At 50.3% G+C, this 21,300-nt stretch overlaps 1 protein-coding gene across 1 annotated transcript; it reads left to right on the top strand.

Moving 5' to 3' along the window:
• The first annotated feature begins 1,860 nt into the window (after window positions 1–1,860).
• Window positions 1,861–14,298, top strand: LOC134560125 (T-box-containing protein TBX6L). The gene is made up of 9 exons (XM_063415764.1): window positions 1,861–2,178; window positions 6,287–6,431; window positions 7,411–7,513; window positions 7,957–8,121; window positions 8,440–8,586; window positions 9,094–9,164; window positions 9,961–10,052; window positions 10,373–10,565; window positions 11,155–14,298. Exons 1-9 carry the CDS (start codon window positions 2,163–2,165, stop codon window positions 11,579–11,581), a joined length of 1,359 nt encoding a protein of 452 aa, XP_063271834.1. The 5' UTR covers window positions 1,861–2,162; the 3' UTR covers window positions 11,582–14,298.
• Window positions 14,299–21,300: the final 7,002 nt, after the last annotated feature.

Genomic DNA, 21,300 nt, shown 5'->3' with positions numbered 1-21,300 from the left:
GAGACCATCTCATAGCCTTTGTGGAAGCAGCAGTAAGTCATGATACACATCCCACGCTCCTGTCAGGTGAAGTCTGAAATTCCCAGAGCTGCTGCTGCTGTTGTGCAGTTTTTGACTGTGTGGGATGTTGATTCATCTCGCTGCTAGCTTGAATCTGACCCAATTTTTGTTCTATTTTTCCTTTTCAGATTCCGATTATGGTTGCCTTTTTCCGCTTTCTACAATTAAAATACTAGCATTAGAAAAGCAGGACATGGAGGGGGGAGCAGATGCAGTGCTGGCTTTCCTTCTGGAGCAGAGCAAAAACGCGTTTCTGCATCCTAATTTGTTTGTGTCTGGTAGTGGCTGTACAAGCACAAGCAGAGATCTGACCTTGATACCATTTCAGCTGACCTTTTCCCTTCTGATTTCTCTCCCCACATATTTAACAATAATTTCCATTTGAGCTACAAGTTGACATTTCTCCCCCACGTGGTATTCCTCTCCTCAGTGGTGCTGAGCCTCCACAGCTCTGGACGTCTCCAAGTTACCTGAGGGAGAAAAGCCTGTGGTCTTCTGTTACCCAGTGGTTTAAAAGGGGTGCCAGCAAGGCTGGATGTGGCTCTTCATCCCAGGAGCCAGTGGACCATCTCCTGCTTTAAAATCCTCCTCAGGACCTCCCAAATTCTCCAACCCTTTTCTTTTAAACATTCTTCCTTGCCACACTAAGCATTGGCTTTTCTCTCCCTGGCTAGCACTGGGATGCCTAAAATTCAATATACCACTGGAAGGGAGTCAGTCCCTGCTCTGATGAAGCTCCTTTGTCCTCTTTGCACATCCTTGCATTGCCTGCTCCAAAAGGCAGTAAAAACAGAACTGAAGGGATGTTGTTTGGGTGTAGAAAGTCACTAAATACATTCAAAATTTGTTTTGTACATCAGACTGAAGATCAGATGTCCCAGTAGCATCACTGACAGAATAGATGAAAACATTTATTTTATTTGGAATAAATCTAGACAGGGAAAGAGATGCTGTCTTATAGCAAGTTCTTTGTAATGAACGGAGCTCCTAAATTTGCTGTGCAGGACCCAGCACTGGCCCCTTCAGAGTGATATCCTGCTTTTTGACCTCCACTTTTTGACCGTCTTGGTCCTGTAAATGTTAGCAGAGCCATTCCTGTGTGTGAATGCACAGAACCCCCTTCCTCAGGACGTGCAGTGGCTCTGTCGTGCCCTGGAGCTTCAGCCTTGATTGCTGTCTCTTAGCACTTATAAGCACAAAAGCTAATGGTCACACTTGCAGAATAAACTAATTAAGGGAAAATGCTCAAGCCCTTCGATTTCTGCTCAGCCTTCCTGGGTGAGAGCAGTGCCCTGAGCTAGGCATAACATCAGTGCCTGATCCTCCCGGAAGAGAAGGGAAGTTAAAGGCTGGGAATGCAGAAATTGGGCAGATGAGTGGTGTTACACCATCAAATGTGTTTGTGTTGCTGGAGAAGGCATCTGTAGGTGAAGGGATGAGTTGCTGCAGCATTCCGGTTGTGACAGCAAACTTTACACAGACTGTTAATCACCCACTTGGGAAGGAAGGAGCTCGATGCCATCCTGATTCTGATACCAGAAATCAAGAGTAAAACGATTCTGTGTGCTGAAGATGAGAATTATCACAAACCCATGGAACAGCCAAAGAGAAATTATCCCTACTTGCTGTTTAAGGGATTTGTTTTTATTTTGTAGCTAAGTCCTCAAGTGATGTTTTCAGTCTTGTCTCTATTTGTTTAAAAGTGCGTTAGCAGTAAATCAAGGTGCATTTCCCCTGTAGGGTTTCCTGTATGTCAAAGCCATGTTAATTCTCTTTGATTTTCTTCCCCTAGCCCCAGCCATTGCTGCAGATCCTTCCTCTCTTTGTCCCTTCGGACATCAAAGGCTCGCAAGGGGACAGCCCTGGCGGGAAGCTCCTCCCTGCTCATTAGGCTCCATAAAACAGGAACTCACCTTGGCTAGCTGTGCTGGGGTCCCATCCTCATCCCGCTCACTCTTGACACTGGATCTCGGAAGGAAGGGCTTGTGCTTGCTTCAGGAAATCAGACCTGCTTTTGAACTGGACTGTTTTGGCTCCCCTTGTAAGAACTCTGGTGGCTCTCTTGGCCCTGCAAGCTCCTCGACGTCACAGTACATGGAAAGATGCAAGCTTTACCAGGTAAGTGAAGGACTCCTTCTCTTTTCTGCTGCACGGAAAGATCCGAGACTCACGCCAGCAAGGGAGCAGGAGCTCCTGAAGGGCTTCCCAGCATTTACAGAAGAGTGCATGAGGCTGGAGAGGATTTAAAAACTGGTTTTTTCATGGGAGTAGATGAAAAGTTGTGCATTGGAATGTTTTTTGAGAGCCTTAGAAATTCTTTTGTAAGATAGCAGAGATTTGCTCACAACTGTGCCCAAATCTCCCTTACCCACATCACCTTGGGTAGTGTGACCCTTCAGCTGAAGGCTGGAGGTGGTGTTTGTGGATTGTCTGCAAAGGACTGGCTTCTTCAGGTTGAAGGCCACAGAAAGTTTGGAAATATTTGTCATATTTTTAATAACAGGTCTGATTCAAACTCTCTGGTTTGGATTTTTTTTTCCTATTTCCTATTTCCTATGCCCTTTGAAAGCATGAACCCCAGCCAGGCATAGCCGACTCCTTCCAGGTTCACTCAGCACAGGGTTTTTGTGATTTCCTTAGGGTTTCACTGTGTTTTCCTTCAGTCCATCTCACAGCACGCTGTTAATCTCTCCTGTGTGGAGCATGATTGCGTTGGGCGCAGTGACTGAGATGCCTTGGGACACTGAGGGCCAAGGTGCTGCATTTGTCAGTGCAGCTGAACCCTAAATTTACTCTGGGGTTTTACTCTATATCAGAAAAAAATAAAACTTGGACCAGTTTATAGGCACATCAGAGGTGACTGGGCAGTCTCAGCTTCCTTTCTCTTTCTCTGCAAGATGTTGTCTCATTCATGAGCAAAATCCATGTGCAGTGGTTTAGATGATTTCCACCTTTGCTGCTGTTTGGGTTTTTTTGCTGTGTTGATCTGATTCATGCTGATTTCTGCCACATGAATTTTAAGTTGAAAAACAAAAGAGCAGCAATGAAAAAACTATAGATTGCATTATGGTATTATCATGTTAAATATTCCAAATATTGCCGTATTCACCTCATTTTCTTACTGGGTTGCTTCTGGTGTGTTCAGTCCTACAGCAGAAATGTTCCAGGTGATGACTGGATGCACTCAGAGATTAAGCGATTGCATTTGTAGAAACATCATACTTTTGTTATTGCCAAAAAACTTTCTGTATCTGAAAAATGAGGCTCCCTCCAGAGGGTTGGGGTGTTTCTACTGACATTGAGAAGATCAGAGAACGTGGGAGGAGTTTTTTGCTTGTTTGCAAGATGAATTTATTAGAAAGCTTTGTATGTTGATGTGCATTCCTCCCTGGTGGACGCTGGATAGCTGCAAGTGTTGGGCTTCACTTGGATGATAACAGCAACAAATGTAATAAGAACTGATTTTAGTCAAGGTAAACATAGCTTTTTCCTGTATTGGAGTTTTCCCAGTATTGCAAATCCTATCCTACGCATTTTGGAAAGCCTGCAACAAATTTTTCTGACATTTTAACATTGTCTCAGTAATGGAAAGTTAATTGAGGAGCTGCTTTAGGTGAGGCAATTGTCCTCCAGCATCTTCTATCCAGAGATCTTCCTCCTAAAACTATTAAATTGTCTCACATTTGTCCTCCTTTCCTTTCTGTCCCCAAGATGACAATAAGATATGTATGGCTCATTCTAGATACAGTAATGTAGCACAGGCTACTCCTGTTGGTATAAGGACCTTCAAATCAAGCACAGACTTAATGGAAGATCTCTTAATTTTCAATGCCTTTGCCATAGCAGCTTCCTGCCTCTCAGCCTCATCTAGACATAAAGAACGTGTTTCTGAAGGGGCCACGTGTGGTGTTACCAACACAATGAGAATGGGAATATTTTTTAACAAGTAAAACTAGAACTGCTGGAAAAGGTTTAAATCTCTTTTGGATAGTAATGGTTTTAAAACCAAGTTGCTCAGAAGGGGAAGCCATGGACCTACAGCTCACACAAGTTCCATTCAGTGCTTGGACACTCTGCCCAAACCTCTCCGTGCCGTAATTCCAACACTCAGGGATCTTTGTGGGAGGGTGAGTGCATGAGCCCTACCATCAGTTACACAGGCACGAGCTAGGAGGGAAACAAAAATCCAAACAAAATTCACAAACAAAATCCCAAGTGGATCCTACGAATGGATCCATCACTGCAGGGGTGGATCCGACAGCAGCTGGGTGGATCCGTTCACCAGCTCACACCATTGCTGGGCTCCAGGTCCTCGTGCAGACTGTTCATGTCCTGCTTTTCAGCCTCAGCCTGTGCACACAAAACCTGCACGGTAAAAGGCATCAACTACATTTTAAAACCTTAGCTGCAACATTTATTGTCCCTGTCTCCTGCAGCATTGTGCTCCCACAGGTGCGTTGTGGATTCATTTTAGTAAAAAACCAGATTATAACATCTGCCTTTGATTTTTAATTCACTGTTGATTGAACTCCTTTCACTTCAATTCCTCTCGACTTCACTGGAAATCTCCCCTCACTAAAGACTCCTGAGATCTGCCTTGTAGTCTCTTTTAATGGCATTGGAATTTGCTTAAAGAAATGTTAATTCGAAAACTCATTTGGGGAAGAAGTGAGCATCTGTCTAGCTAATCAAAACCTGTTTGCATTTATTTGTGACTGGATGGCTCCTGTGGGAAATCAGCCCAATTTTATTGTAACTCCTTTTGATACATGTGCTGCACTGAGCTACCAAATGCATGTCTCATGGCAGCTTTCATGTCTTTGCAAGAGGATATGGGGGAAGCTTTAGTAAGAAGATGTTAACAGGCTAATCTTGGTGAGCAAACTAGGTGTCACTTCTTGGCCAGTTCATTAATGTTGGATCAAAGCAGAAAAAAGGGTAGAGGATTTTTTTTTAATGCCTAAAGACCTTCACAAACAGACAAAATTACGTTTTAATGTTTTCTTCTTCTTAATCCTGAGGGAAGAACGACTTAGACTTGTATTGGGTTGTTTTGGTGGAAAGATATCACTTTGTGAAAAAAGGTCATTTCTCTGAAAATAGTTGTCTACTTTTTGTGAATGCTCTTTTGAAGGCATTAGTCAGGAGAGCTTTAACAAGGTGAAAATTCCCTTCTTTTTCTGCTATGCTCTGAATAAGATCTGATCAGGTTGAGAGGCAGAAAAATCTGCCTTTTAAACAAGCAGCTGTGCCTGGCTGCTAATGCACCAGCCAGAGGGGTCCTGCTGGCCCTGACCTGCTGCTGTGGGTGCCCTGCAGAGCAGGCTTCTCATCCCTCCTCAGGGCACTGTTCCTAAAGCCCTGCTGGGTCTGAACTCAGCCCACCAGAGCTGTCCTGGCTCACATTCAGACCTGAAATGGAACTTTTCAGTACGGCAGCAGCAATCTTGCCTGCATTGCAATGTTGCTGGGAGCACCTCCTGGAGGTTTTAAGGAGGTTTTTAATCCAAACAGCTGTACAGAGGTGGTTGGTACCGTCAGCACCAAAGGCAGCTCCTCCAGGATGCTGCTCCCTTTCCTCCTCCATGGACCCACAGCTGGTCCTGTGCCTCCAAGAGGAAGAGCACACAGATTGCAGCATTACCATGGTGTGTTACTGAAGAGACACCTTCCACCCCTCTACAGGCTCCTCAGTGGTTCCCATCTGCACTCCCAGTTCAGACCAGCCATTCTCTTTTCAGAACATAGTCTATCCATAGTCTATCTCTGCCACCTCCTTTTCCGGCCTTCCTTACATTTAGGAGTCTTGTCTGTCTCATCTTTGTCTTCCGGGGGGATTTTTCACCTCTGCTACCACCTACTTGCCATTTTTCCTGATTGCCCACTGGTGCTCTTAAAATCTTCCCAGTCCTTTCAGCTTTCATTGTATTCTCTTGATAAATTGTTTTGTGTAACCCCGCTCATACCAGAGCAGTGGATTGTGGCTACCTGCCAGTGTGGGTTTTGTAACCCTGGAATTTAGGTTGAGTTGGTACAACACACAGATCCTTACAAAAGGATCTACCAGCTAAAACCAAACCTGTTGCAAAAGGCTCCCTGCCTCTGAGCCTACTGAGTAACAAAAATCCTTTGAAGAGCAGTACCAGTTTTTAGGAGGTTTGTTGTGGCACAGGCTGCCCAGAGCCGAGGGTCAGTTCCCCCCTGTCTGTCTCATTTCTCCTTCCAGACGTGAAAGCGCCGTGTGAGGCCCTTCCCTCCCCCAGCCTGGAGCCCTTCCCACAGAGCTCCATCGTGGTCACCCTTGAGGACATGGGGCTCTGGATGAAGTTTCACCAGATAGGAACTGAGATGATCATCACCAAATCTGGCAGGTAATGGGCACAGGGCAGCTGCCTTCACACATCAAACCCCTCCAAGCTGTTGTCAAAGTCTCCAGGTGCTCATTTTTCAAATGATGGTCCTTAAAGTGTTTTCTAGCCAGTTACGCTGATCTCCCTGATCCTGTCAGAAGAATTGCACTTTAAGGGTGTCATAGAAGTCCAAACTGTGAAGTGCAAAAGGTCACTTGTGGGGCTGATGTGCTGAGAAAACTCCTGTACCATTATCTCACCACTTAACACTGGTGTCCTCCCTGTCACTTTGAGGTTGCTCTGGGAAGTGCCCTGGGCTCCCTCTGCCTGGGTCACAGGCAGCAGCAGTTGAGCAGTAAATGCTTGGGTTTGAGTCTGTGTTTGCAGACAAGAGTGTGGCCCAGACTGTAACAATCTGTGTGTGCAGACTCCACTGAAGTATAAATGAGTCATGTATTGTGGAGCTTGCAGTGAAAGAAGATGGAATTGTGAAGCTGTAAAGTATTGTGTCAACGCTGCTGTGAGCTGGAATAATCCCTTTGGGTAGGGAGGTAGCTGTCAAAGCTTTTTTGCAGAGTCAGAAGTTAAAAGTAGTGGCAGGGAGTATGGGAACAGAAAGCTGGGTGTGCTCTTAGACGTTTTCTACCCACGCTAAGATTTAATCCATCCTCCAGGGCTGTGAGAGCTGCAGCAGGCCAAGAACTATGTACAACCTCCAAATAGTTCAAGTTTCCCACTGTTGTGTTGGAGGAATTGGAAGAACAAAAGCAGTAACAGCGTCAGGCCCTCAGTGACTGCTGCCCTGTTAGTAGTGTTTATCCCAGCTAAACCCACAGGACTGGACAGTCCATCAGTGAGATGGGCAAATGGTCAGTGGCTGGCTGGAGAAATACTGCTCCCAGCGCTTTGCACAGTAGTGAGTGAATGTGACATGCTCCTTGATCATTAACAGCCACTTTACAGAGAAACCTTTATACTCTGTTTTTCATTTCTCCTTCAGACGAATGTTTCCTCAATGCAAAATCAAAGTCTCTGGCTTAATCCCATATGCCAAGTACCTCATGCTGGTAGATTTTGTGCCAATGGATAACTTCAGGTACAAGGTAAGTACTTTAAATAACAGAATTTATGCCGTCCTTTCATCTTTGTTTGAAATAGATTAATCTTTATGCTTCACTTGTCACACTGATAAATAAATTCTCTTTGGATGAAGTTCAGAAGTAATTGATGGATTTTATGCCTCTCTGGAGTTATTTGTCAGTTTTGCTTGGGGAGCAGCTGGAAAGGTAACTGATTTTCATTGTAAGCAGTACAGTTTTAATCATGATTAATGTCAGACTTTTCTGGCAGCCATTGGGAGAAAGGGAGGAAAAATGAGGCCTAAACTTGGAGCTGATTTGGTAACATGATCATGGCTCGTAAGAGAAAATCTGCTACTTGTGCTTCAGAGGAGTGCACTGAATTGGCAGTGAAGCAAACTTGCTGGGGCTTTTCTGTACTGAAAGCATTTTTTTTCAGCTCCAGAATTGTGTCTTTCCCTTCACAGTGGAATAAAGATCAGTGGGAAGTTGCTGGAAAAGCAGAGCCCCAGCTCCCTTGCCGCACCTATGTCCACCCCGATTCCCCAGCTCCTGGCAGCCACTGGATGAAAGAACCTGTCTCCTTCCAGAAACTGAAGCTCACTAACAACACTCTGGATCAACACGGGCATGTAGGTTGTGCTGTGCTCTCTTGGAATTCACTGCAGACAAACTTTGTGGGAAATAAGCAGGATTTGTGAGAAATTAGATGATGTAAAGATTAAAACATATCCAAGTGTTCTTTCTTCCTCCCTGAGCCCAGCCCTTGTGCCCTCTCGGCTCCCTGCTAGGGAAGGTGTGGGTCTGTGCTGTCACTGCAGGGGCTTGGTGGGGACACCAATGCCAGCAGGAGTCGCTGGTTGAACTGGGTGTGCTGGGAGCCTCCACAGGGGATCTGCAGGGTGCTGGCAGTGGTGGCACATGGAAACCTTGTCCTTTGTCTGTCGCAGATCATCCTGCACTCCATGCACCGCTACAAGCCGCGCTTCCACATCGTGCAGGCAGACGACCTCTTCAGCGTCCGCTGGAGCATCTTCCAGGTGTTCAGCTTCCCTGAGACTGTCTTCATCTCTGTCACTGCCTACCAGAACGAGCAGGTACGGTGTGCAGGCTGCTCCTGGCACGCTGGGAAGTGCACACTGTGAAATTCCTGTGAAGGAAGGTGCCTCCTTCCTATCTGCTTGTCCTGGGCACCTGTGGGGGAGAGTGGGAGGAAATAGGCTCATTGTGGTTCCTGTGGAAAACATCTCTGCCATGAGATGAGTCATGCACTGTGATGGTATTGAGTGCACTGTCAGTGACACAGAACTCTAAATGCAGTAAAAAATATGGCTGCAGGTCCAGATACAGGTCCTCACCCTGTGTATTTCCCTAGTCAGATGAATCCCCAAATCCCTGCTGACCCTGGCAAGATCACTTCTCTCTGTGGATCAGCTCCTGATCAGTGATGGGGGCTGCCGGGAGAGCTGAGATACTGTGGCAAGGCCATGTCCAAAACCCTCACACAGTTTATCTGTTGTGATAAATACTGATGTGAAGGTCTTGGAACAGTGAAGAACCCAACCAGTCATTGTGATGCTGAGTCTTGTTCCTTTCATTTAAAGATTACAAAGCTCAAGATTGACAACAATCCATTTGCTAAAGGTTTCCGTGAACATGGGAAGAACACTCGAAGGTAAACTTTTTCATTTTAATTTCTTTATAGCTTCATTTTAACTTCTTTATAGCTGCAGTTCACTTGTGAATTTTACCCAAGGTCTTTGAGCAGAACTGTACCAGCCTGCTCTGCTGAGCCTGCTGCATTGTGCACACTGCATTTCCCTCTATCTGGGACTGATGTCCCTCTGTGCAGCCTCTTCTCAAGAGACTTGGGGAGTGGGAGGTGACAATTCCTACAGAAATGTGGGAGGTGTGACAAATTTGAGACCTGCACTCCCTTGCACATTGGAGCTAGACTGGAGTCTGACATGTGAATAGCAGTGATAACAGGAGCCCACAGCAGACCATTTGGTCTCTTGGAGATCAGATTGATTCTGACATTTGGAGGCTCCCTTGTCTCCTTTTCCTGTGGGTGGAGAAGTGTCTCTTCCAGTGGGAGATTTTGTCTGCAAGAGGGAAGATGGATACCAGTACCAGTGAGATTCTTCTGCTTGGTCTGAGGGCAGCCAGTGGATGAGATGGAAAATATCTTAAATTGCAACCCCAGACTGGCAATAGAGAAGGAAAAAATGGAGGGTTTTTTCCAAGCAGAAAATGTTACAAAAATATCTGAGATTTTGTTTTGTGTTATTTTATGCCTAAAAAGAAAAAACCTCCTAAAAAAAAATCCTGATGAAAAAAGGCCAAAGCTGACTCTTTTTTACTTAAACTTTAAAAATGCTATCGATTTTCTTTCTTCTCCTAATAGCATCCCTGCCTATATATCTAGGCAAAAATCTTACATCAAAGCTACTCCCACATCTTCTTTCCAGGGAAGGACGAGCCAAATGCCAGAAGTCCAGTCCAGCCAAGAGCCAGAAGAGGAAGCTGCCTGAGGAAAAGGAGCCTGCTGCTGAGGAACGTGGTAATATTGATCCCAACAAACCCAGAGGGTGATATTCAGAAAGTTTTTTAAGCTAAATCATTCCTTGCTCCAGCTCATGGTGCTGCTTGCCAGTAGCACAGCTAAGGAGAGAGGACAGGGCAGGACTGAGCACCACAGTATGTGGGCAGAAAAGAGCTGGCAGGGGCTATTCCCTTGAGACAGAAGGACTGCAGGAGGTGGGAGTGTTTCCTTGCCCCATCCTGTGATTACTGCAACTGCCAATAGACCATGGGGAGCTTTGCCTCCCTCTTCCCCTTTCTCATTCGTTTCCATTCTTTCTTTTCCTTGCTTTGAGTCAGATTTTGAGAAGGATGAGAATGTGGATGTGAAGGAAGAGAGTAACCCTGTGGTGGTGAGCAGTGGATATCCCTTCTGGGGCTCAGAGCAGAGCAGCAGCCAGGCCTTCCCTGCAGCCTCACCAGTGCCTGCTGACCAGAGGGAGGCTCTGCCCAGAGAGCAGCAAGTGCCAACGCCGTCCTACCAAACGTATCGGTGAGTCCTGCCTTCTGCTCCAAAGCCACACTTCAATTGTGGATTCCTCTTCTGCTGCTGGGTATTTCCGAAGAGAAACAGCCAGTTTGGAATAGGAGGAGGATGCCTTTCTGTTGGACATCACATGTGGTTGAGAGATGGTAGATTAGCATGGACATTTCTCTTCTAGTTCAAACCCACTGGTTCTGGGCATGCTTGTGTCTTTGTAATATTCTTTATTTCCCTGTCCCAAAAGGCTCTCCCAGCCAGCTCTGTGTACTACAGAGCTTGCCTGTCCTTTGGAGGAAGTGTGTGAGGAGTGACAAGACTCCAGTGATTTCTCCTTCCTCATTGCAAAACTGGGTGCGAGTGAGCCCAGACCAGAACTTAGCCAGAACTAAGGTAGTCTGGACTCACCTTCTCTGGCATTTCATTTTTCTGTGAGTGTGACAGTGAGGCCTGGCGTAAAATCCACAGTAACAGTAAGATGAAGCAGTAGGCTTCAGTAGCAGGGGAAGAGCTTGCCCTGCCTTTCCCCAGGGCATCTTTGTGGGTTTTCCATGGTTTTTCACTCTGGTAGGTCTGACTCGCTCTTCTCTCTTGGGCCCAGGTTCCACGAAGCTGGGGACAGCCAGCAGCTTCCCAGCCGCGATGCCGCCACCCTGAACGATTTCCGGGCAAGGTGCCACGCCTTGGATCTCGCCATGGTGCCCGAGCACGACTCCAAACAGCTCCCAGAGGGCTTCACCAACCTGCCCCCACTGCCCCCACCTCTGCCTCCTCCCCAGGACTACACGGGAGTGGTGAACATGGCTCTGGACTCTGTGGGGAAAGCCGGGCCGCGGGCGCCCGTGTACGCTCCCTACGGCAGCGAGCAGGGCCTGGGCCAGTGGGTGGTGCCTTCCCACAGCCAGTACAGAGCAATGAGCTACTCGGCCTTCTCCACGGAGTACAACACACAGGGAACTCCAGGACATGCCCACGGCACCGTGGCAGAGTGGAGCCAGTACCCTCTGTTCCCCTACGCCTGCTGGTGAATGGGGAGGACCCTTCCCAGTGAAAAACTGAGAGAAAATTGTAAATGAGATTGAACTTGCTCTGGGGTGTTGGACTTGTGAAGCTTTGCCTACACTAGGCAGAGGTATTGCTGCAAGAAGTAGCATGGGACACCTTCACTTCCCTGTCTCCTTGCACACCAACCCTCACCATATTTCACAAGCAGTGCTTAAACTGGTGGCTGCCCCAGCCTTGTCACTGTGGGTCAGGCTCAATGTGTTCTGCAGTGGTTTTTGTTCCCAGCAGGAGTAGGAAACCACAGGTTTGCAAGAACAGTATTTAAAGAGCTGCTGAACTCACAGTCACAGTGTTGGCACCTCGCATTTGGCAGTTCCAAACATTCCTTCCTCCTGGGACTTGGTGCAAGGAGATAGAGGCTGAGGACTTCCAGTAAGCCATCCATGTGGCCAAAAAGCTGTAGAAAATATTGCAAAGACAAGCGAAGCAAGCAATCCTGGTGAACTTTGAGCAGCTTCCTCAGTTAGTATAGTCAAAGTAAAGCTAGAGTTTTGCCTTTCTTCCAGCAGCAGATGAGAGTAAAATGCACAGCAAGGTGCGTCTGGAGCACAGAAGTGGGTCGTGCAGGAAGGGGAGAGTTTGTTCCATGCAGGAGGAGTAGCAGCAAGGCTGTGTGTGGTGTCTTCCTGTCCCTGTGCCCATCCCTCCTCTGTCAGCCCTAGATTCGAGGTCAGTGAAATGCTCTTCATTCTGTGGAGGTGGAGGGAGGTTGTTCATGGAATGTGGGGGGCTCCTCTGGGGCTTTCCAAGGTTGTCAGAAGCAGGGCCATGAACAGCAGTGTTCCTGTGTCACTTCAGCCTCTTCCTTTAGAGGGAAAGGAAATTTTCCACTGTGAACTTACTCCTTCTCCTGCTCCCTGCCTCCCCTGGAGAATATAATTTATAGTTGTGTTCCTGCTCTGTGAGTGTGTGAAGTCATCTCACCGCTGTTTGGGAGCCTGTAGGGATCTGCCCATGTTCAGTTAGCAGAGTGGTTCCACCTCCCTCCTCTCTGCTCCCATCCTGGGCAGGGGCAGCCTGTGCACTGCCATGCAAGCAGGGATTCTGTTCATCTTCCTAGAAGGGGAAGGCCTCCCTGTTTGCCCAAGTGCAGATGGCCCTGGCTCTGGGGACGTGGTGAACAGACTCATTGCTTCTCAGGGAGGATAGACATGTTCGTAGGTGTTATTTAGGGAATGTTTTCATGTCACACTGATAGCTGCCGTGTGGCCTCTGCAGCCATCAGCAGACACTGGGGTGTGTCATTTAGCCTGTGTGCCAGCTGGTTTTCTGTGGGCACACACGTGTGAGTGTGAGTGTGTATTGTAGCAAGATGTTGTCTCTGAGCAGACCTGGGCAGGTTTGTGCCCAGCGCCTCAGGCCCCCTGTGCAGGGACACTGGGAAAGACTTGCACCACATTTTTGGGGCACCAGCTCCTCACTGTGCATCTGCATAGTGGGTAGGGATCCCACAGTGGGGATGTTGAGCCGTGTTGTTATTGTTAAAATTACTGTGAAAAGTAGCCCTGTAAATTTGTGGACTCAACCACAATGACTGTTTCCTTATTTAAACTGTATATTGCTAACTGCTTTTGTACCACAGTTATGATATGTAGAGAGCATCTGAGTACTTCCCCTGGGCTTCCCAGGATGTGAGGACGTGCAGCATTGAAATAAAGGTCAGGCTTTGCCACAGTACATGTACATAATGCCCTGTGAGCCTCCCTCTGATGGCACCCCGGCCAGCAGTGATTTGTACCTGCTGTGCATGACACACACGTGGATGTGAGCAACTCACTTAAAAAGAAAGCTGGCTGGGAAAATAAAATGTGGACCAAGTTTTTTTTAATGCCAAAATATCGTGATTTCCTGCTGTCCAAATACCAGCTGTGTAAAGGCAGGTCAGCTGTAAGAGACTGTCTCTGGCCATTAGTAGTTAATTTTGCCACCACTGCCCTTCACATCTTGGAAAAGAGATGAGCAGAATGGCTGGGAAGCTGAGTGAGTGCCTTGAGCACCAGGGGCAGGGACCCGAGGGGGTGTTTTGTGCAGGATCACTGCCAGCAGCATGCCCACAGGAGAGAGAATGCATCCCCCACAGGCTACCTGGTTGGATCTGTTTCTTTATCTTTGTAGCTGGGATGTGTTTCCCTGTCACAGAGCGCTAATGAGGATGAAAAGCTGCAGTGAGCACGAGTAACTGAGGACAGCTGGGCAGCACTGGGGAATTCCTGTGAAAATACGAGTGCAATGCTGTTCCTTTCAAACCTCTGCGGTGCCAGTGCAGGTGCTGCTGCCCCCTGGGCCTGTCGGTAGAGCTGGTTTGGCAGACGGCTCTGCGCTGGGATAAAAGATTCAGCCTTGTGCCTAGGACGAGCCATCAATTACTCATCAGCCTTCTGGTGCAGCAGGGCTGCGTGCCCTTCTCCAGTGAATCATCCAGCTTGCTGGAGAACTACCTATCCTTTCCCTCTGATTAGAGGCTGCCTCGGCTCGTTTGGGAAGCCTTTGGAGATTTTGCCTGTAGGTGTGCTCCGGACTCTGCTCCCGCCCCCTCCCTTTGCAGTTCCCACTGCCTTGTTTTCTTCAGCTGTGGCATTTAAAGTCTGTGTGAGCTCGACTGCAATGCTGGTTTTGCACGCATGTGAGATAATGTAATGCCTCTGACAGCTTCAATAAAAGGAAATGAAACGTGTGGAAGTCAGGCCATTAAGACTAATAAAATAAACTCAAAAGTGTAGGTTTTGTGCATCTTTCTCAAGCACAACGTGCTCTGCTTTAGTCATCTTACCTGGGGCCAGTTTGTACATGCATGACACGCTGTTGATCTCAGCAGTCATTGTTCTCCAGCGTGTTCAGTGAGCCTCAGGTTATCTGCTCACACTGCTAGATGTGACTCAGGCTCTTGCACCAATTCTTTGGAGAAAATTGTTTATTTTCTCTGTGATTTCTGCTCCTCTCCTGCAGAGAAGTGACATAAGCAGAAGGGCAAATTGACTATAGATGGGATGTAGGTAGATTTCCTATGAGAAATCAAGATCTTGATTTCTTTTGGTTTCTCCTACTGATTTTTTGCAGCCTTAAGCCCTGTCTGACACTGCTTCAACGCAGATGGGAATGGCAGAAGAATGCTTTCTTGCCGATGGTGCAGTTTTTCGCCAGGCAGCTGCAGGCAGCAGTTTCCCTGCCCACAGCCCTGCGGGTACACGGCGAGCTGCCCCGGCCTGGCCCAGGGCCGGCCTCTGCTCTTGGACCGGCGCTGCCTCTGCAGAAGCAACTTCCCCCTGGTTTCACTAAGAGCTTTTCTCATTTCCAGGAGCTGCAGGGACAAGGATGTGCCGGGCTGGTGCAAACCCAGCTCTGAGACAGCTCCCCAGGCCGAGCGAGCCGCGGCCCCAGCGAGCCCTCAGCGTGTGGGGCGGGGCAGGGCCTGCCCGGCCCGCGGGGCTCCGGGCGGCCCCGGGGGCTCCTCCGGGGATCCCGGGGAGCAGCATTTCCGTGCCCAGCTGGGCCGGGGCTCTTGAAACACCTGGTGCTGGGCTCCGGGCTTGCTTTGGCCTGACCCCACTGCCCCGGTGGGAGCTCTGGTCAGCCTAAGTACGGGCTCATTTAAAGGCGATCCTAGCAAGCTGCGCAAAACCCCTTCCAGGAATAACAACATTCTTTCAAGTCAAATGGGGTTTTATTGCAGAGCTTAAATTCCACTTAATTCCCGAGCCCTAGGGTGGGATCCATGCGGAGCCTCTTAGCAGGGGGCAGGCAGCATTTGCTTGGAGCAACAAGCGGTTCTGGTCACCCGCCGTGAGCAGCCGGAGCGGCTCCGAGCCTCCTCCCCGCCGCCCGGAGCGGCTCCGAGCCTCCTCCCCGCCGCCCGGAGCGGCTCCGAGCCTCCTCCCCGCCGCCCGGAGCGGCTCCGAGCCTCCTCCCCGCCGCCCGGAGCGGCTCCGAGCCTCCTCCCCGCCGCCCGGAGCGGCTCCGAGCCTCCTCCCCGCCGCCCTCCGAGCCTCCTCCCCGCCGCCCGGAGCGGCTCCGAGCCTCCTCCCCGCCGCCCGGAGCGGCTCCGAGCCACAACCCCGCCGCCCGGAGCGGCTCCGAGCCTCCTCCCCGCCGCCCGGAGCGGCTCCGAGCCTCCTCCCCGCCGCCCGGAGCGGCTCCGAGCCTCCTCCCCGCCGCCCGGAGCGGCTCCGAGCCACAACCCCGCCGCCCGGAGCTGGCCGGAGCTGCCCGCGCCGCCGGCCCCTCTGCCCCCTCCTCAGCCGCTACATTTGCGGCTGCCGGTTCTTCATGCACCTGCCTGCCCTCGGCCTCCAGGTACTCAGTGAGTGGCCAAGAGCAAAGAGAGAGGGATTAAACTGTGCCGGGCCGGCTGGGGAATGGAGGCCCTTCTCTGAGGTGGTGGAGGTGGCCTGCTCTGTGTCCCTCAGCCGCCCTGGGCACAGCCGTTCTCAGAGACAGGACCTTGCTGCAGTCGGTGGCTGCGAGCGGGGCCTGTGCTGTCCCCGGGCTCTGTTCCCAGCCCTCTGCTGCTGGCCTGGCTCCCCCCTCCTCCAGGGTAAGCTGCTTTTTACTCTTCTGCCTTGCAGAGCTGTAGTGAGGCCTGAATGTTCTTTCTGGACATTACAGCAGGAGGAACAGGGAGAGGCTTACAGGACACAGTGAAGGAAGTGGGAAGGGTGTTTCTCCCCCACAGCACGACACGCACATCCCAGAACAAACCCAGAAGAGTTCTTGAGATCTGGGCCTGAGCAGAGGTGTCAGACAAAATTTTAACCGAGGGTGAAGCAAACCTTTGATGCAGGGTTGAGAAGAGGTGCTGCAGCTGTGCTGAGCAATGTTGCTGTTCAGCTTAGTTTAGTGTTATTCCTTTTTTGTTTTTCCAAGTCGTGTGAGTTTGTTTTATGACCTGAAGCACTTTGCTGTGGGGTGCTGGATTGCCTCTGACACTTCTCTAATACTCAATTTCTTTTCTTTGAACATGCAGGTGTACAACTACTGTGTTCCTGCCCAGACAGCGCCCTGCTTGGTGAGTGTAATGGATAGATTTAATTTTAATCTCCTACAGTTCTTTGGGGACATGCTGAGATTTCTATTTCCTCCTCCTCCTCTTATTTTTACTGAAGAGGGTAAATTATGTGCCTCCCTAAAGCAGAGTGGGCAGCCAGGACGGGCACTCCCATCAGTCATGCACCAGGCATAAAGCACTGCTCACTCTCAGTATCTCTGCTCCTGCTGTACAAATATCACTGTACATGTGAAACAGCAGCTGCTCACAGGAGAGACTCCCTGAGTGCTGGCACTGCCACTCCAGCTGCCACCTGTGGGGTGGCAGGGCACGGGCACCTGTGATCCCTGTGACATCCTTGCTGGGAGATGGTGCATTAAGGGTAATCTGCAGGGAAGTGCTGTGCACAGGAGGCAGGGATGAGTCAGGCGTGATTCCTGTCACGCCGCAGGGTCTGTCCCCATGCTGAGCAGCCAGCCCTCTGCTCGCCCACAATCTGCTTTGGGCTCTGCTTTGCCGTCCAGAAGGGGCTCAGTGGAGACGGAGCTCTCCAGAGCAGCTCAGGCTCTGCCCAGCAGCATTTGGGTGAGGAGGAAATGGAATTGCTTCAGTAAGCTGTCAGCCCTCCAGGGATGAAGGCAGTGAACTAGAGCAGTGGAGGGGATGTGATCAAACCCACTGTTCACCAAAAGGATGTGCTGAGCACTGCACTGACACAGGCTGAGTGACGCTAATGCGCTCCCTATAGAGCCCCTGGGGACAGCAGGGCATTTTGTGGATCCTGGATGAGAAAGCTGGGCCAGGACAGCGGTGTTCTGCCCCCCAGGCTGGGCTGGCGCTCCTGGGGCTGCCGCATGTTCCCCATCCTGCCCGTATGGCTGTTAATGGCCTTGTCCTGCCTCCATCCTCAGGGAATAATTGCCTCACACTTGAGCAAATGTGCTCGGTGTTTGAAAGGAGTCTATCGATTTGTGCGTATTCCTGAAAGCCTCCCAGGGCCCTGTTCCCTTTGAAGTGTAAAAGCATCTGTCTGTCTCTGCTTCTCCAGCAGTCTCCCGCTCCATTTGCATCTCCTCTCTGCTGCCCAGGAATCCATCCCTGGCCCCATGCCGTGCTCCGGTTTGGGCTGCTGGGAGGGCTCCCTGCCACGGGAAGACGGGACTTGGACACAAAGGTGCAAAGCTTCAGTCTAGCGAGGGGGTTGAGCTCAGCCTGCAGCTGGGGTACTCAGGATGGAGCTGTTCCTGGAGGCCACTTTCCAGTAGCCAAACTGGGAATGTTCTTGTCGGGTATTCATCTGTGGTGGGTGTGTAAATTAGGAAGGAGAGGAAGTAGCACTTCCCTTCCCATGCCAGACAGCACTGGTTGGTAAGGAAGAAGGTCAGACCTGGACTGCCTTGGATAATTCACCATGTGGGAGCTGAATTGCACACGAATGACCAGAACCCTTGATGGTTCTCTGATGTGCATTTGAACAAATAGTATTGAAAAGTCCCTGGTCTGTGTGTGGGAATTCAGCCTGTGATTCTCCCCGTCCCACCTCCCCTGGACGATGGGACTGGCCCTGGATGGGCTGCTTGTCCCTGCCAGGGCATTTTCATGGAGACACAACCTTACAGGGGTAGCTGTATTTCTGGAGCTAGGACTCAGAGCTCTGACACTCCTTGGTGGTGAGAGCACAGTGCAGATAACTCCGGGCTGGAATTGCAGGGGCTGCCTGTAGCCCTGCCATGCAGCACCTCCCAGATGGTGTGCTGGGTTTCCTATTTCAAGGGGGCCCCAGCGGAGCAGCCATGGCACCTCGCTGCTGGAGGCAGTAAATGGGCTCCCATCTGGTTTTAATGATCAGTAGCACTTTGGTGCTTGTTTATTCCCATGTTTTATGCTTCAGCAATAAAATACTGCTTCAGTTTGTTCAATCCATCCTGGTGCTGGATGCAGATGAGTTCACAGCCTCTGACAAAGAGGTCCCAGCAGTATACAGGATGTTGTCTGTTTTGGGGTTTTTTTTAGACAGCTGGCCAGAATCAGATGATGTAGTGGGTCTTGAAATACAAACATCAGTGGACAGTACAGAAGGCGGGGCATACAGTTCATCATGTCTAGCAAAGAAATTATGTCCTTAGATTAAAGGTTCTGGAGCTGGAACTGTCTGCTGTTCTAACAGCCACAGAGCTCTGGTGTGGAGACTGAATAAGTTAGTCCCAACTTTAAACTGGGTACTCAAGGAGATTTTAGTCCCAAAGGCTGCCTGTGGCAGTCACTGAGTTGCAGCACTGTGCTTTAGCCATCCCACCACAACCCTGCTGTGGCTGAAGCACTGGCAGGGCACATCTCACCATGGGCACACACCAGCTCTGTGACAGGTTCCTGGTGCCACCATGCTTGGGGCAGCTACTAGCTGGGAGCTGTACAAAATTCTCAATGCAGTCATCTATTAAATTAATCTAAGGGGGCAACTGTCTGTGAGGGGCTGTGGGGCTTCTTCCTGTCCCCAGCACACACATGTTCCCTGGCTGCTGTGCCCAGGAGTGGGGAGCAGTCTGCCGGCAGCTCTGGCCCTGAGGGGATTGTTCTCTGAAGGGACAGGCTGTAACACCCAGCACATCTCTGGCACTCAGTTTCTGGGGTCCTGAATCAGTTCTGCTAAAGCCAGTTACAGCTTTTCAGCACCTCTGTTGCAGGGGAGGTGGGGACACTAAGGTAAAGAGATTAAAGACAGTAAACCACAAGGGGAGAAATGGGCTTTTTGTCTCCCTTCTGACTTTCATGGAGACTTGGAAATATTTTGCTTTCCCATCTAACATTCATCTTCTACCCTAATGGTGGAGAAACAGTCTTCTCCACTTTATTTCCCGACTGTATGCTCCTTGGAGGATCTTTAACTCTTACCTCCAAAGAGCATTGATTTTCTGCAGAGACCCTTTTTCCCAACTGTTTGTCAAGGCTTGGAGATTTAGGTGGCAACTAAAGAGAGAAGGATTTTAACAAACTAATTAACCTCCCTCCAAGTCATTCAGGGTCTGTTCCCTTGGTGCCACTGATGTTGCATTTGTGCTAATTTCCCTTGGAAGGTCTAATGTAGGGGGAGCGATTAAAGGAGGCTTTTCTTGGGCAGTTTTTACACAGCAGGAAGAGGGAAGGTGGCAGTGGCTGCTCTGTTTGGTTATTGCTGTCCCCAGGGTCATCCACGCAGCCCCTGCTGGAGGCAGAGCCCAGCTCCCTGCTCTAGGAGCACTTGGAGTGCACCACCAAAACTGGCCAGGCCCAGCAAGGCAGAGCAGTGCCTCAAACCTCACCAGTACCCTCTGAAATGGGGCTCTGCTTACACCAAATGTGTCACCCCAGCTTCCCAAACAACATGGGCTGTCAGTGTAGAGGGGAGGATCTTCCACAGAGCTGAGAGGGTTTTGCCATCACAGTGTCAGAAGGGCTCTCTGCTCCTCCGGCTTTCAACTGCAAATGAAGCAAATGGCAAAGCATTGACAAAGGACCTCCCTGGCCCCTGCCCTGGCCCAGAGCTGGGTCCAGCCTCACGGCCCTGGACACGTGCTGATGGTGTCAGATCTCCTGGAATCAGGGCAGAGCTGTGTCATGGTGCCCTGGAAAAAGGAAACCCTGATTCTTACAGATGCTCCTAAGAGCCTTGTGCTGCTGGAATCAGGTGAGGCTCTGGGTGGCAGGAGACAAGCAAAAGCAGGCGTGGGGGCACCGTGCTCATCCTCATGCTGCTCCCAGGCTGAAAGTGGGGATGATGTGGAGAAATAACGCTGTGATTCCTGGGATGTATGACTGGGACAGCTTGTGACCTGTGGCACGAACTCCTCGAGTCCAGACTATAAAGCACTTCACAGGCCTGTCCCAATTGCCTGGCCTATTAGTTTTATGGAGGGGCCTATTGTAAGGATGCAGTTGGTCTCCTTTTGCCACGGTAATGAAAATACAACCACGGTGGGGAGAGAGAGACCCTGGCAGGGAGGCAGCAGGGAGCTTCCCTGTGTTTGGGCGTTGGGCTCACAACCCTGTGGGCTCCCAGGGTCCCCGGGTATCTGTCGGTGCCACCGTGGGTGCACTTTGGCAAGGAGAGCCTTTGACCCCTGGCCCAGCCGGGCCTTCCTCGGGGCACCCCGAGCAGAGGAGGAGGCTGGAGCCGGGCATGCACAGGCAGGGGCACAGTGCCACCCAGTGACTGCGTGTGACCTGCGAGGGGACAGCCAGGGCAGCCTGCAGGGGGGATGCTGCAAAGGTGCTGAGGCCTGGAAGCTGCAGCAAGGGTATCCCAGGGCAGGGTGGAGAACAGAAAGCCAAGAAACCATCTACGTTGTTGCTTTGTGGTTGCAGTGCACAAAGGGCAAAGCTCTGGGGCTGCTGTGCTGTGTCTGGAATGAGGGTTCTGCATGATTTACTCAGCTGCTGACAGATGCCAAGTGTTGGGCAAGTTGGGGCTGAAGCAGTTCACGTTTTAGGAGGGACTTGGCAGCAAAACAAGGGGAGGAGAGGTGGTTACCTGGGACGAGCTGCTCTCCATGGGGAGGATGTGTCTGCTTTGAGAAGTGCAGGTGGCTCTGGGGCAGCACTTCTGGTCCCAGAGAGACAAGGCTGTGGCAGGGACTGCCTTGGAGCCCCTCAGCCTCTGCCAGGAAGGGACCCCTTGTGCCTTGAGCAGCAGGTGGCAGCCACGTGTGGTGGATTTGTGAGGGT

The sequence above is a fragment of the Prinia subflava genome, chromosome 19 (genome assembly GCF_021018805.1).
Source record: "Prinia subflava isolate CZ2003 ecotype Zambia chromosome 19, Cam_Psub_1.2, whole genome shotgun sequence".
Classification (NCBI taxonomy): domain Eukaryota; kingdom Metazoa; phylum Chordata; class Aves; order Passeriformes; family Cisticolidae; genus Prinia; species Prinia subflava.
Note: the sequence above shows the minus strand (reverse complement) of the source record. Positions and strands in the feature narration are given on the sequence as shown.

Excerpts from the sequence above, each read along its gene's own strand:
- LOC134560125 (XM_063415764.1), top strand. Across the intron at positions 8,587-9,093 it reads CTGCCTACCAGAACGAGCAG|ATTACAAAGCTCAAGATTGA; the intron begins GTACGGTGTGCA and ends TTTCATTTAAAG. Across the intron at positions 10,566-11,154 it reads CCGTCCTACCAAACGTATCG|GTTCCACGAAGCTGGGGACA; the intron begins GTGAGTCCTGCC and ends TCTTGGGCCCAG.